The sequence below is a fragment of the Zootoca vivipara genome, chromosome 2, assembly GCF_963506605.1.
Source record: "Zootoca vivipara chromosome 2, rZooViv1.1, whole genome shotgun sequence".
Classification (NCBI taxonomy): Eukaryota; Metazoa; Chordata; class Lepidosauria; order Squamata; family Lacertidae; genus Zootoca; species Zootoca vivipara.
This window is the reverse complement of record NC_083277.1, coordinates 102,270,032-102,284,217: the sequence shown is the minus strand read 5'-3', so window position 1 is coordinate 102,284,217 and position 14,186 is coordinate 102,270,032. Positions and strand designations below refer to the sequence as shown.

At 44.9% G+C, this 14,186-nt stretch overlaps 1 protein-coding gene across 10 annotated transcripts in view; it reads left to right on the top strand.

The window, feature by feature from the left end:
- ARSG (arylsulfatase G) overlaps nt 1-14,186 on the top strand; it is a 112,358-nt gene that overhangs the window by 49,328 nt on the left and 48,844 nt on the right. For all 10 annotated transcript variants that reach the window (XR_009557209.1, XM_035104037.2, XM_060271973.1 and 7 more), the window contains one exon: nt 11,953-12,149. Coding sequence is in view for 9 of the 10 variants with exons in the window: in XM_035104037.2 (XP_034959928.1) it covers nt 11,953-12,149 (197 nt within the window). In the remaining variant the exon portion in view is untranslated. The remainder of the gene's footprint in view (nt 1-11,952; nt 12,150-14,186) is intronic.

Genomic DNA, 14,186 nt, shown 5'->3' with positions numbered 1-14,186 from the left:
TCTGTTGTGGTTCTGTGATTTTGGGGTCTAATTTCAATAAAGTTATTTAGCTCTGTTTTTCAAGAAAAGAGAGCTTCAGCGTTTTGTTGGGTTGTTTGTTGGTTTTTAAGGAAACCGGCACAGCTATTTTATTTATTTATGACATTTCTATTCTTCCCCTCATCCAAGTCCTGTGGGCAGTTCACTGACTTAAAATAATAACATATATATATATATATATTTAAATAATACCCAATACTTAAGGTGCCCAGAAACACCCAGGAAGCTGTATCTATATAGTAGTGTGCAGGATACAATGGGGAACAACAAAATGGACCCGAATAATTTTATTGCCGTATTTTTCGCTCCAGAAGACACACCTTTTCCCTCCCAAAAAGGAAGGGGAGAAGTTTGTGTGTCCTATGGAACGAATGCCAGAGCCAGAGCCGCACGCAGCAGGAAACCGGCTCTCAGGCTGCTTCTGTGACAGCGAGCGAGGTGAGAGGAGAGACAGAAGGGAGCCCCTTCCACTCCTCCTCCCAGCTTCCATCCTTCCTCCCCCCTCCCCTTCCTTCTCCCTTTTTTCACTCTCCTTCCTTCCTTCCTTCCTTCCTTCCTTCCTTCCTTCCTTCTCTCTTCCCTCCCTCCCTCCCTCCATTTCTCTCTCTGTCTCCTTCCTTCCCTCCTTTTCTTCCTTCTCTCTCTCTTTCACCTCCCTCCCTCCCTCTCACCCCTTTCTTCCCTCCTTCCTTCCCTCTCTCTTTCACCCCTTCCTTCCTTGTCTCTCTTTCTTTCTCTCTCTCACCCCTTCCTTCCCTCCCTCCCTCTTCCAACTTGAATAAAATATTGGGGGGGGCAGGTAAGCCCCACCTCACATACTGTATCAGCCTTTCTCAACCTGTGGGTCCACAGATGTTGTTGAACTACAACTCCCATCGCCCCTAGCTAGCAAGGCCAGAGCTCACGGATGATGGGAGTTGAAGGATGATGGGAGTTGTAGTCCAACAACATCTGGGGACCTGCAGGTTGATAACCGCTGCAATTGATCTCAAGACAAAGTGCATGCACACTATATGAATGACAGTGCCCATCAACATGGGGGGGGGGAACGACTTCCTCAAATATTTAATGGGGGCAAAGGCACCTAGGCCTCTAGGAGTTGGCTGCTATGCCTAGAACAATTAAAGAAAGAAAAATATTTTTCTTCTTCTTTTCCTCCTCTAAAAACTAGGTGCGTCCTATGCTCAGGTGCGTCTTATGGAGCGAAAAAATACGGTAATCAAAGTAGCTCAGTAAATCGCAAATCCTCATGGGAAGAGAAAGTAAGAATGCTGGGATTTAAGAAGAGCCTAGAAGTCTGTAGAAGTCTTCTAAATTGCTTTGAGCCCTGGACACTCAAAAATTTCTTAGGTGAGGTTTGGGGTTATCTGTGGGCTCTTCCAGATCTCTCTACTCGGCATTCATCATGATTTCACAAAGTTTGAGAAATTGATCATGCATTATTATTTGTTTGCAAGGAGCTTATATAATGTTGTGTTACTGTCCCACAGTTTCTAGTGCTTTTTCTGGATACTTTCCTTACTACAAAAAGACTGGTCCTGCCCCGCTCCACCACCAACAGGTTTGGTTGCACATGAGTGGCAAATCTACTTTAAGTGTGCAACCTGAATTTGCCAGTAGATAATTGAATCCCACCCGCAAAACAGCAAAAGCCTAGAAGTGTTTGTTCCTCCTAGTTTACTGTTGTGTTTTGAAGTGGACAGGATCTTAATTCTGGGAGCGCTGTATCTTTCTATCTTTAGTTCCTGAATAATAACTTTACCTTAAAAGAGATCCAGCTGTCTGTGAATTCTGGTTCCTGCTTACAGGAGGGTGATAATTAAGTTTTACTGAGAAGCACAAGGGTTAGTTTGCTTATTTTTTTCTGCAACAATTAGGATCAGGATGTTAATTATTCCTACCATATCACATCTGAGATAGGAGCTTGTGCCAGGGTCACAGATAATATTTTATATTAACCTTATGGCAGCTGCAGTGATGCCATGACCCATAGAAATAAACCATGCAAGAAGTACAGACTAGCATCCAACATCACAGGATTTGTTCCACAATTAATTACAGTATGATAATGTGAGATACGTCAAGAACAATATAGTGTATATAAAGCACTAATAGATGGGCCTTTTAAAGTTCATTTTTGACAAGAACAATAGAACAAAGTCCTGGGTATCCACTAAGTATGGCCAAGCATTACACAATTATCTATAAGCACTAGGACCCCTGGATGGTTAAGTCCAGTCAAAGGCGACTATGGGGTTGCGGGGCTCATCTCGCTTTCAGGCCAAGGAAGCCGGCGTTTGTCCACAGACAGTTTTCCGGGTCATGTGGCCAGCATGACTAAACCACTTCTGGCACAATGGAACATGAAAGCCAGAGCGCACAGAAACGCTCTGTGTTCCCGCCACAGCGGTACCTATTAATCTACTCACACTGGCATGCTTTCGAACTGCTAGGTTGGCAGCAACTGGGACAGAGCAACAGGAGCTCACCCCGTTGTGGGGATTCGAACCGCTGACCTTCCGATCGCCACCCGTGTCCCTCTGTAAGCACTAACCCATAATTCGCCAGTTGAACAATCAGCTGGGACAGTAAAGGAGGACTGTTACAATTGCCTTAATGTGCATGTTAAATGCTAGTTTCTGCTTATTTTTTTCACTATTCCTTTAATTCTGTAGAATCAAGCACCTCTGATTGACGTCTGTTAATTATCACTTTGGGCAAATAGCCCAGTCCTTATCTCTTAATAGTGTTTTGTATATCACCTTCTTCAGATGCAAGCATAGCTCACCCTCATTCTGATGTAATCCTTTATGCTTTTGCATTTGTGGAAAGAGTAGCATGAACAAAGTGAGGTCTCTTCCAGTTCCCTGGGTGTACTATGTAAACAGAACCAAGGAAGGCTGAACCATTGTTGGTGGCATTGATCCTTCCTATACCCATGCCATCAAGATCAAATCAGCAGATTTTGCCACTGACTTTGCACTGTTACAGTCATACCTGCGGGTTGTGTTGTTTCAGGATACGAACGTGGCGGAACCGGAAGTGTTTACTTCCGGGTTCCGCCACATGTGCAGAAGCGTTCTGCGTGCTTCGCGCATGCGAAGAAACACTCTATCACGCTTTCACGCATGCGCTCTATCACCACTCGAGTTGCAGACATTTCGGGGTGCAAACAGCACCCAGGAACAAATTGGGTCCGCATCCCGAGGTACCACTGTACTTAGTAGAAATGAAGGTGTGTGATACTGGGGCAGGGAAATTATAAAGTTTAGCTGTAACCTTATGTAACTGAATCAGTTGCAAGTTTTATTTTGCAAGCTGTAAAAGATTCACAGTGACTTCTAAAGGGGCAGCGATTGCTTTGATTTTGTCCTAAGCTTGAAAATGTTTAATTAGATAAAAAAATGCATACTTAGCACACTCTGTTGTCTTCTTTAGATGTTCCTCCCCTCATTGTATGGAATCAGATATTAGATTTTTGGAATGTGAAATTCTGGGCTGTGAATATGCTTAAGACTCAGTCACCTGGGAACAAGTCCCACTGAGTTCATTTAGGTTTACTTCTGAGTAGGCACACAGAGATTTCACAGTAGTCTTGTAAAACTTGTACATGCGAGGGAGGGGGGGGTTGCTGATGTGATTGACAAAGTTCTGCATCTGAGTTGTCACAAGAAGCAAAAGTCAAGCCACACATAAAAACCTATGCTTGAACAGGATCTAACTAGGTTTTTTTTAAATCAAAACTTTGTTACATGGTTTTGAGCACCAGGATAAATGTTTGTGACCTGAAGTGATATAGCTTATTTTACTGTTACTATTTCAGAACTACTTGTACCCAAGTTAGATCAAGGTACAGGCTACTGGGTGTTGGGTTAATGAAAAAGCTTTTTAACTAATTGCAGGGATTCTCTTTAATTGGGTATCAAGAACTGGATTGATCCGGTTAATCTCTTACATAAGTCAGTGAAGCTTTTCCAGGAAACAGTTCTCTTTTGCCGTCTTGAGCAGTTAATAATAATTAATATTATTAAATATTAATTTCCAACTTGCCTGATCCGGTTTTGTTCTTCAGACTCCCAAGTAAAAACTGGGTTAATTGCCCCTGTGTGCTTTATAATTAAATAAGTTGATGACTACCTCATGATAGATAGCGAGCCTAATCCTCAGGAGAACGGACAGTTCTGGGGCGGAGACAGCAAGAAGGTGAAGCCAGCTATCATGAGTGCCCCACATTGGAATTATTTACTAAATCTTCCAAATTAATGGATTTGCCTGCCTCCCTTTTCCCTATGCGCTGTTTCTTCAAGGAACCGGGAGGGCTCAGGGCTGGAAGGAATGTGGTCACGTACAAAAATAGTCTTTCCCCTTCATTTTTCAGGTCATTGTGATTGAAAAGGGGAACATGCAGTTTGTTTATTTATTGTTCTTTTTAAAGTGGAGTGCCTTTAAATGAAAAATGAATTACTTTTTAAGGAAAGGGTGATAGGCTGTTTATGAACGTTGACTGTTCAGGGGTAATATTAAGGTTTATTTTTAAGTTAACGCATTGGGGAATATGGCAACAAAGCGAAGGCTGCGGATCTCTCATGGCTAAGTGCCTGGCAGCCTGTCTCCCTTGTTCATGAAATCAGGGAAATAATGTAGGAAGTGCTAGGAACAACTAAATTTTGAATTTGTGTATAGGAAATGGAAGGAAATTCAGGCTACAGGGTGTAAACGACTCTGCTTGGAAATGGCCAATGTTTTTTGTTTTTTTATTGTTCGTTTGTTTTTAAAATTGCAATATGTGCCGTGACTTGTAAATATTCATGTCATATATTCGTCATATATGCGGTGGAAGACTTGATACGGTGCAAGATGGAAATGATGGGAAAGATATATTACATGGCACCGCGAGTCCGTTTGGGAACTGTGAGATTGTTTGTTCTTAACGTCCAAGAGTTTATACACGCACAAATACGCAAATGCACACGCACTTGCTGTAATCTTGTTCCTCTTCCCCATTTGTCATCCTGCCCTTTTCCCTTTGGAGGGCCCTGAGGAAGGACAGGCCTTGTTAGAGGAGACAAATATAGCTGTAAACAAGAAAACAGGACATGTTCTCTGGCAATTTAAAAATAACCTAGCCTAGGTTATAATTGCCCAGGCTTCCCCCAAATTCTGCGTGGGAATGTTGAAGCCACCTGGAATTCGCAAAGCGATTTCCTTTTATGTGATTAAAGCTGCAATCCTATACACACTTGCCTGGAAGTGCTTAGCTGCCAAGTATCCCGTTTTTCGGGGAAACCCCCAGATTTTAATCCGTTTCCCGCTGTTCTCCTGAATGGAGAAAAATCCCGGAAATCCCCCGGATTTCCTACCTGCCAGAGAGCCTCCATTTTGGGTGCCGCTCTTCCAACGTGTGGGCAGTGGAAATCGGGCAAAGCGGCACCGGAAGTCGTTTCTACGCATGCCTGACGATCATTTTGGTGGTGGCCGCAAGGCGGCGTCTGCCACCAAGATGGCCACCGCCATGCGGCCACCACCAAGATGGCCGCCGGGCATGCGTAGAAGCGACTTCCGATGCCGCTCTGCCCGATTTCCAGTGCCCACACATGGGAAGAGCGGCCCCGGAAGTTGCTTCTACGCAATGTCTGGTGCCGCGCCACTGCCGATCCCACATTTTTCAGCGGGAGACTTGGCAGGTGTGCTGGAAGTACACGGCATGGGACGCTGTGTATCCAGCATCTGTGCCTACCCAGAATCGGCTCCAGTGCGTCCCCCCAGCTCACCGAAGCGGATTTTGAGGGCGCTTGGATGGTGCGGTTAGAAAGCAAAGTCCCATTATGCAAGCAGAAGCCTGTTCCATTTGTGCAATGGTAACACTGGGATGCAGCCCAGTCAGCGGGACTTGAACTGCCGTCCTTCTGATAGGCAAGCCCTAGGCTCTGTGGTTTAACCCACAGCGCCACCCTCATCCCTTATAGAGTTGGAAAGGACCACAAAACAATCTAGTCCAACCCCCTGCAGTGCAGGGATCTTCCCAATGTGGGGCAGGAACCCTGAGATTAAGAGTCTCATGCTCTACTAACTGAGCCCGATCTGGCCAGCAACAGCTGTTAACATTTTGTCTTGGCAGGGCTGCAGTTTTTAACCTTGCTGTTTTCATCACAATGGAACTTGCATAGCACTTGCTTAGGAAAGTGTGCCATTACACATGTGCAGAGTGCCATTATCTCCTCCTCTTTATAAACATACAACCTACAGTAATGGACAGGGAAGGAGCTTCCATGTAAGAGGGCCCAATTTTTATTTCCAGACAGGGTGGACTTGATTTAAATCAAATCGATTTAAATCACGATTCAAATCACTATTTAAATCACTAGTCAGTAAGACTTGATTTGAATGACCAGTCAGTAAGACTTGGTTTAAATCTTTTTATATATATACAGAAAGACTCATTCTTGCTGGTATAATCTTAATATTTACAACCAGAGGAAGGTTTCATTTTGGAATAATAAATTTTCAGAGTAGTTTTTACAGTTATATCAAAAATTACTGATTTGGTTATACTATTAGAAATACATAGACAGATAATTATGAAATTACTGTGAGGTTTAATAAGTTAACTGTTTATATTTGGACAACTTTTCTGCTGTAGTTTATTGGACGGAGAAAAATTAGCATTTCCTTAATAACAATTTAAATAATTTATTTAACTAAAGCAATAACATTATAACATATGTATCCATGTTTGTTAACTGATGTGGTTAAATGGTTTAAAAAACAAAAACAAACCTTAGACTGAGTCTAAGGTTTCATTTCACACATGAAAAACTTAAAACAAATTCTTATTTCCTGATGAATAGCCTTTGGACTATAATGTAACTTAAATAGAAAACTATCTTTAGAAAGAATTTTCCTCCAAAAACATTTTATTTTAAAAATCTTATTTAAATAAAAAAAATCCAATTTAAATTAAAAAAACTGATTTTTTTAAATCATTGATTTTTATCCACCCTGTTTCCAGACAAGATTGACTCCATACCTCTTAAAGGAGGGGGGGGGGAAGCCATACCACTTTAATTATTTGGAAGAGCCCACTTAACACATTGGAAAAAGAGAGAGATTTGCACCTGCGAAGATGCATGTATGGATTTAAAAATAATGACTATACTTTAAATGGTATGATCAGGTTTGTTGAGAAGTAATGTGCAAAGAAGTTCATTAGCAGTGCAGTGTTGGGGTCAAGGCCTTTTGAGAAGGAAATTGCAATGGAAGGCGGACAGCGCCCAAGCTCTGCTTCATCCAGTTGCAACAAGAGACAAAACAGTTGGCGGTGTCGGAGAGAACCCGTTGTCTGCATATCACTTCAGGGAAATAAAAAGCTAATGCAATTAGGAACTAGGTTGTGGGAGAGGAAATGACTGCTGTCAGCTTTTTTTGAGCCACTCACTCAGGGCGGAGGCTTGTGCTGTGCACATAGGCCTCAAATCTCCAAAGAGGCACTTAGCAACAGGGGAGGAAAAAGTAAACAGAAGAAACCTAGGATGTGTCAACAGAAAATTGGATTATCTGCTCATAACAGGAAAGAGCAATGCCACTTCCAAAGTTTGGGGTCCTTCCCCCTCACCCAATTTTCTGCAGATGCTAGAATCGAAGTGCGGTGGTTGGGCTGGTCGGAGCCACCTTTTGAGTAAATTCACTGGCTGCTTTGCATCATTAGTATCTTTAGTCTGCAAATGCAGAAGCCAACAACACATTTGTTGCGCTCTTTGGAAATTTGTACTGAAATAGTGCTGTTTAAAGAAACTGGGTTTTGAGAATGGACAATTGGGTGAGAGATTGGGGTGGGAGTTTGGTCACATTGATGTGGTGCTTGGGAATCACTGAGTTCAGATGTTTTTTTTGCTCATTTGATTGGCTTAGATTGAGGCATTAAACCTCCCTCCCTCCCTCCCTCCCTCTGCCCTCTCCATTACCCAAATACAGGCCATTTTAAAACATTAAGACTTCCTCGCAGGGGTGTCGCCTGCACTAATAAGAGCATGGTTCTGAACGGACTGCTACATTGTCGGCCTTTCGTTTCCAGCAGGAAGAGGGGCTAATGATCATTTTATATTTTTATTTTCTAAATTGATGCGTTGCAAAAATGGTTTGCAGCACAGAATGTGCCAGGTCAGTTGTTTTCCTGGCTCACATCCAGGGTGCACCTGCCTTGTGGACTGCACTAATACACCACAGAACCATTCTTAAGGTACTAAAGCAGAAGAGAACTTTGCTTATACAGATAGCTCCAAAGGTCAGTACTTGAGGCAGGTACAGCGATTCTTCCGGAGGAGATTACCTTGCAGTTAAGTACCTTTTCTTAGGAGCTAAGAGCTGGCACACTTAGATTTTTGCTCCTTTGGACGCATCTGCTGCTCACAAGAGTCTTGATTTGGACTCTTTGAACCCTCTCTTTGAACCCATTCCACCTTATCCTTATCACATAATTTCAACTGACTTGCATCTTTATTGATGTTTAAACTTGCTCTGATTAGCTGCCCTGGGCGTGTTTATGAGGCTGCTGAACTAAAGGGATTGAACATCTCCTGTGGTTTATAAAACGTGCCTTTAAGAATGGCTCCTGGACCAGAGGGAAAGGGAGAAGCCGAGGATATGTAACCCTCTTCAGGTGTTCCGTAAGTGTGTTAACTCAACATCCATGATCTGGTCTTTGTTCTCATCACCCTCTGTTAAGTTGGAGGGCGACTTTCTTAAATGGGGACTGGGGAGCCTTCTGAGCTCCTGAAGAACCATGAAGGCGGTGGAGCTAGAACCTTATCAGAGTTTGAGGACTTTTGCCAAGGTTCTAAAATGTGCAGGGAGCCACATGAGTTTGGAGGCTCTCTACTTCTGACGGTCACCCTCCAACTTGCAGAGGGCGATAAGAGTGACGTATTTTTTAGCATGCTTGCAGAACACCTGGAGAGGGCTTGTGCGTCATGCAACTCAAATTTCTGTTTGCTTGTTTAACCTGTGATACATATCTCACCTTTCTACACAGAAGTATACTCAAGGTAGCTACAGAAAGAAGTTGCTACCGGGCATGAGTAGGGCTGGGCGCTATCTGGTTTTCAACATTGTGATATATCGTCAGCTAAACATCACGATATACCGATATATCACAATGTCTGAAATAAGCTATGTAGAGTCATCGGCTGGCTTCACTTTTCTTCCCACATTGTGATTTTTGCATAGCGCGCGCACACACACACACACACCATGATTTGCAATATATTGCCAGGTCAGAAGCTATGAAACAGATATTGTATGAACTTCAAACCGGTTTTGGACGATATATTGATATATCGCCCAGCCCTAGGCATGAGCCTTGGTTGCATCTGTGAAACACAGGGAAACCTCTTTTGCCTGTAGTATCTATGAATGTTCAGTGCAGTTTGGTTTCTTTGCAGCATGAGGGGGAGGACCTGGGTCGGTCTGCAAAGAATCACTTTCCCATGTTGTCCTTTGACCCACAAAAGCAAGCGTTTAAACCAAAGTCGCACGAAGTCAAGTCGTAATACGAAATGATTTGTTCCTCTTACGGAATTACTATTCTTCTGCTCCAGGTTTACCCCTTGCCCAATGATCCTTCCAGGCTAATTTCCTGGTTGCGGGGTGTGTCTTCTCTTCATCTCGCCCACTCCCAGGTCCATCAGTTTATTTCCAGTGGTGTGGAACACAGCAGACTCCAGTTCCTGATGTAATTTCTCCTCCTTTCACCTTAATCTCATTCCTCCCGTACTTCTTGCTAGGAATAACTACTATCCCTTCTTTCCTTGCTAAGGATATGTGCCGTGCTGTGCTTGATAAAGGGGGGCTCAGCAACTGTTTCTGTGGGTGAAAACAGACATTGTTATTCTTGCCAGGGTGTGGGTGGGAGAGAGAGAGAGAGAGAGAGAGAGAGAGAATCACCAGAGTGTCATGCAGAATTACCTAATGGAACAAAGGATCCTATGAGGCTCTGGGAGTGACTCCTTTCATTTAACCCTAGGGTCAGCAAACTTTTTCAGCAGGGGGCCGGTCCACTGTCCCTCAGACCTTGTGGGGGGCCGGACTATTTTTGGGGGGGGGAGGGGAAATGAACGAATTCCTATGCCCCACAAATAACCCAGAGATGCATTTTAAATAAAAGGACACATTCTACTCATGTAAAAACACCAGGCAGGCCCCGCAAATAACCCAGAGATGCATTTCAAATAAAAGGACACATTCTACTCATGTAAATACACCAGGCAGGCCCCACAAATAACCCAGAGATGCATTTCAAATAAAAGGACACATTCTACTCATGTAAAAACATGCTGATTCCTGGACCATCTGCGGGCCGGATTGAGAAGGCGATTGGGCTGCATCCAGCCCCCGGGCCTTAGTTTGGGAACCCTTGATTTAACCTCTGCAGCTAGGCAGTTCTTCTGTTCCTTGTCACTGGGAGTGATTGACCGCATTGTACGTGATGCCAAAATGACCTGTCCTCAAAGGAGGTCACCCATTGCATCCCTGCCTGAGTCCCTGCTCTGAGTGTGCCTACTTCCAGAGCTTTGTGGTGCAAGAGTGAATTGTGCGTCCTGTTTTAATTCAAGGGGAGGGGGGTGGATAGTGTGCTTTAGTGGCCAGGCCTTTTGGCAACACCAACCTATGCCAGTTTAAGGTAGCCCCGGTCTCTGCAAGAACCCCTTCCCAGGCACTTTGGAGGCACTGGAGGTTCAAGCCACCCAATGCTTCTTTCACTGCATCCTGCCACTGAGAGTATACGTTCTCCAACCCTGTGCCTGTGTCCACACGGTGCCAGGCCTCTATAGTTCTTCTTCTTTTAATGAAAAGGATGCCTGCATCATTTGCCTTAAGAGTGCCATGCGTTGATGTCAGACCTGTCCTTAAGGCATCTCCCTGTTAAATCTGATTTAGGGGGGGGGGAATTCTCCACATGGGAAATATGAAGGAAGGAATACTTTTCGTCACCAGATTTGCAGCTGTATACTGAATGTACATCCAAGAATTTGCACTATGCAGGTTATATAATGGTTTAAGAACAGCTTAGTTTATGAACAACTTGGATTAAGAACGCTGCAAACCCGAAAGTAGGTGTTTTGGTTTGTGAAATTTGCCTTGGAAGCAGAAGCTGTTCCGCTTCCTGTTGAGTGTGTTCCATTTGTAAATTGAGTCCCCCGCTGCTATGGGAAAGCACACCTTGGTTTAAGAACACTTTGGTTTAAGAGCGGACTTCCGGAACGGATTAAGTTCGTAAACCAAGGTATCACTGTACTGACACCACCTGAATCAATGTTTGTGTTGTTACTGAAGCTGCATTGTTGCATGAATCTCTGGTGTTGTTTGATTCCTAAATCAAGGGATACACTGCCCACTCCTCCCCTTCTATTGCCCGACAACAGTGCAGGTGTGGCCTAAATTGGTGATTTTCAAACTCGTGGTTTGGGTTCCTCGGTGAGAATATCAGTAGTGGCTGACAAGTTTTCCTGACCAGCACTTCCCTTGCAATGCACAGTTACAGAAAAGTATTGATTACATTCTGAATAGCACTCTTAGTTTACTTGGGGACAATGGTGAGGCTCAGCTAGCGTTCTGCATGAACTGACAGTGGTTCTTAGAACGTGGCTTAGCTTCCTCTGCAACAAGCAGTCTGGGGACATCTTTGGTGGACGTGACGAGGTCCCCTGTTTGGTTTGAAAAACACAGACTTAAATAAGCAGAACCACTTCAATTTTGGAGAAAGAACCTCTTAAAATTTCAGGCCAGCTGAGTGGAAAGATGTTATATTATGATGGCCGTAGTAATAGACTGTTGGGCAGCCGTGCGGCCTCCATTCTGACCAAGTCATGCCTTCCTCCATTTAATTCACCAGTGTGCCTTTCTGTGTTTTATCTCTAGCCGGAGTGGACACCCATTCTTCCTATATATCGCCCTGGCTCATATGCATGTGCCTTTGACGTTGGCTGAGCCAACATGGGACCTGCCTGGACAAGATCCATACGGAGCAAACCTGAGGGAGATGGATGCCCTGGTGGGACGAATAAAAAACAAAGTTGACAGCACCGTGAAGGAAAACACACTCCTCTGGTTCACAGGTGAAGCGATACAGTCACTGTAACAAAGGTGGCTTAGGCGGCTGGTTTTAGGGGGAATGTTATGAGGCTTTCTTTGGCTTCAGCCGCGCTAACTTAATAAATGGGGATGTACAACACCGTGCCTTGTTCCAGCAGAATGCTAAATGGCATAGTTGTGGCGTGTTGGCCTTGGATTCAAATTGTCTCTCAGCCATTAAGCTCAAAGGAGACCTTGAGCTAGTTATTATCCCCGAGCCTTATTTACCTCACACAGTAGTCTTATGGGAAACTAGGGGGAGGGGAAAGAATCTGTCAACAAATAATCATAAAAAAGAAGAAAAATAACATTTGGATAGGGGAGATTTTAGTAAGGATGTCATGGCGGTTCTCACAACCCAGGAAAAGAACTTCAGGGTCTCATAAAAAGAGAGGTGAACTTTTAAAGATTCGCCCCCTCCACCCTGCGACAAGTTCTCCTGCACAGATCTTCTTCTGCACAAATTGAAATCTGAGTGGATGAAGAATTGCTGTCTTCCCTGACTGGCAGAGGCTTGGCATTACCCTGAGTAAAGACTTTGTCAGCCAGGGATTTTGAAGGGTTTTTTGGCAGCTGCAGACTATATTGTTTCTGTTGCCAAAGCCCCCCCACAAGCTTCTTGAAAATTGGCCCAGAGCAACATAAAGGAGCTACGTCACACACCACTGTGTTGCATAGACCTGGTTTCAAGAGGTGTGGGGCCAACACTGGAAGCTGATGGGGAAATTGTTCTTTCGGGAGGAGCCTTTGGCCCCCCCCCATCCATTCGCCAATGGCTGCCATTCATTTCTGTAGGGGAAGAAAAAGCATCCCTCAGTTGGTTTAAAAATAAATACCTGACATCTTCAAATCTCTCTCCCCACCCCTCGCGAAGAACCTGGGTAATTTCCAAGTCGATCTGAGGGGAGCTTTGAAAAACTCTAATAAAGAGTGCTTTCTTGTATTGCTCTTTATAAATTGTATAACACTCCATCAGGGGCTGCCAATGTTTTGGGGCCCATAAGCCTATCTGTAAACCAGATTGAACCCTATAATCTGTTGCCTGTAATAGAATGCTTCTTTCAAGCCTCATTTCATCAGTGGGGTAAGGAGGGGACCTTTCAGGCAATAAAGGAAGGCCCACTTTCCCTGCATTGCAGCTCTACAATTCTGTGATTCCACATCAGGCTTGGCCAACCTAGTGCCCTCTAGATGTTTTGACCCACAACTCCCATCAGCCCCAGCTAGCCTCAGGTGGCAGAGAAGGGACTGTCAGTGACATTCAGTTTGATTAATTGGTCGGAATAGCCTACTCATGCCTTGCCTCTGCACATTACATTCTGTTCTTAAAAATATTTCCTCAAGTGCTGTGTCCCGTTCTTGTGTGAGGCTACTCATGGTCGCCCATCCAAGGACCTGGCCAAGTCTGCAACTGCTTAGCTTCAATAATGCTGGAGGAACAGGTACATACCGTGTTTCCCCCTTTTTAAGACACCAACTTATTCTTTTTTTTACTCAAAAACACACATGGTGTCTTATTTTCAGGGGATGTCTTGTACCTTAAGGCCTCCTCGGAGGGGCCAGGCAGCTGGCTCGGGGTGCTGCTGGGCGCTCTGTGCGGCGCTGCAGCAGCAGCCGGTTCCAGGCACCAAGGCAGCAGGCCGCTGGCTCAGCGCTCCGCCCGGCGCTGCTGGGCGTTCCTCTCTGCAGCTGCCGATTCCGGTGGCGGGGCGGCAGGCAAATAAATAAATAAATAAAGAGGCCAGGCCGCTGCGCTCCGCCCAGCGCTGCAGGGCGCTCCGAGCACTCGGCGCTGCGGAGCGCTCCGCTCTGCAGCTGCCGGTTTCGGCGGCGGGGCGGCAGGCAAAAAAGAAAAAAAAGAGGCCAGGTCGCTGTGCTCCGCCCGGCGCTGCGGAGCGCTGAGCCAGCGGCCTGCTGCCTTGGTGCCTGGAACCGGCTGCTGCTGCAGAATCCTAGTCACTCGCAGAATCCGGGAGTGGACGTTTCCTGTTGCGTGACCAGCATAAGAGCTTAGGCACCCC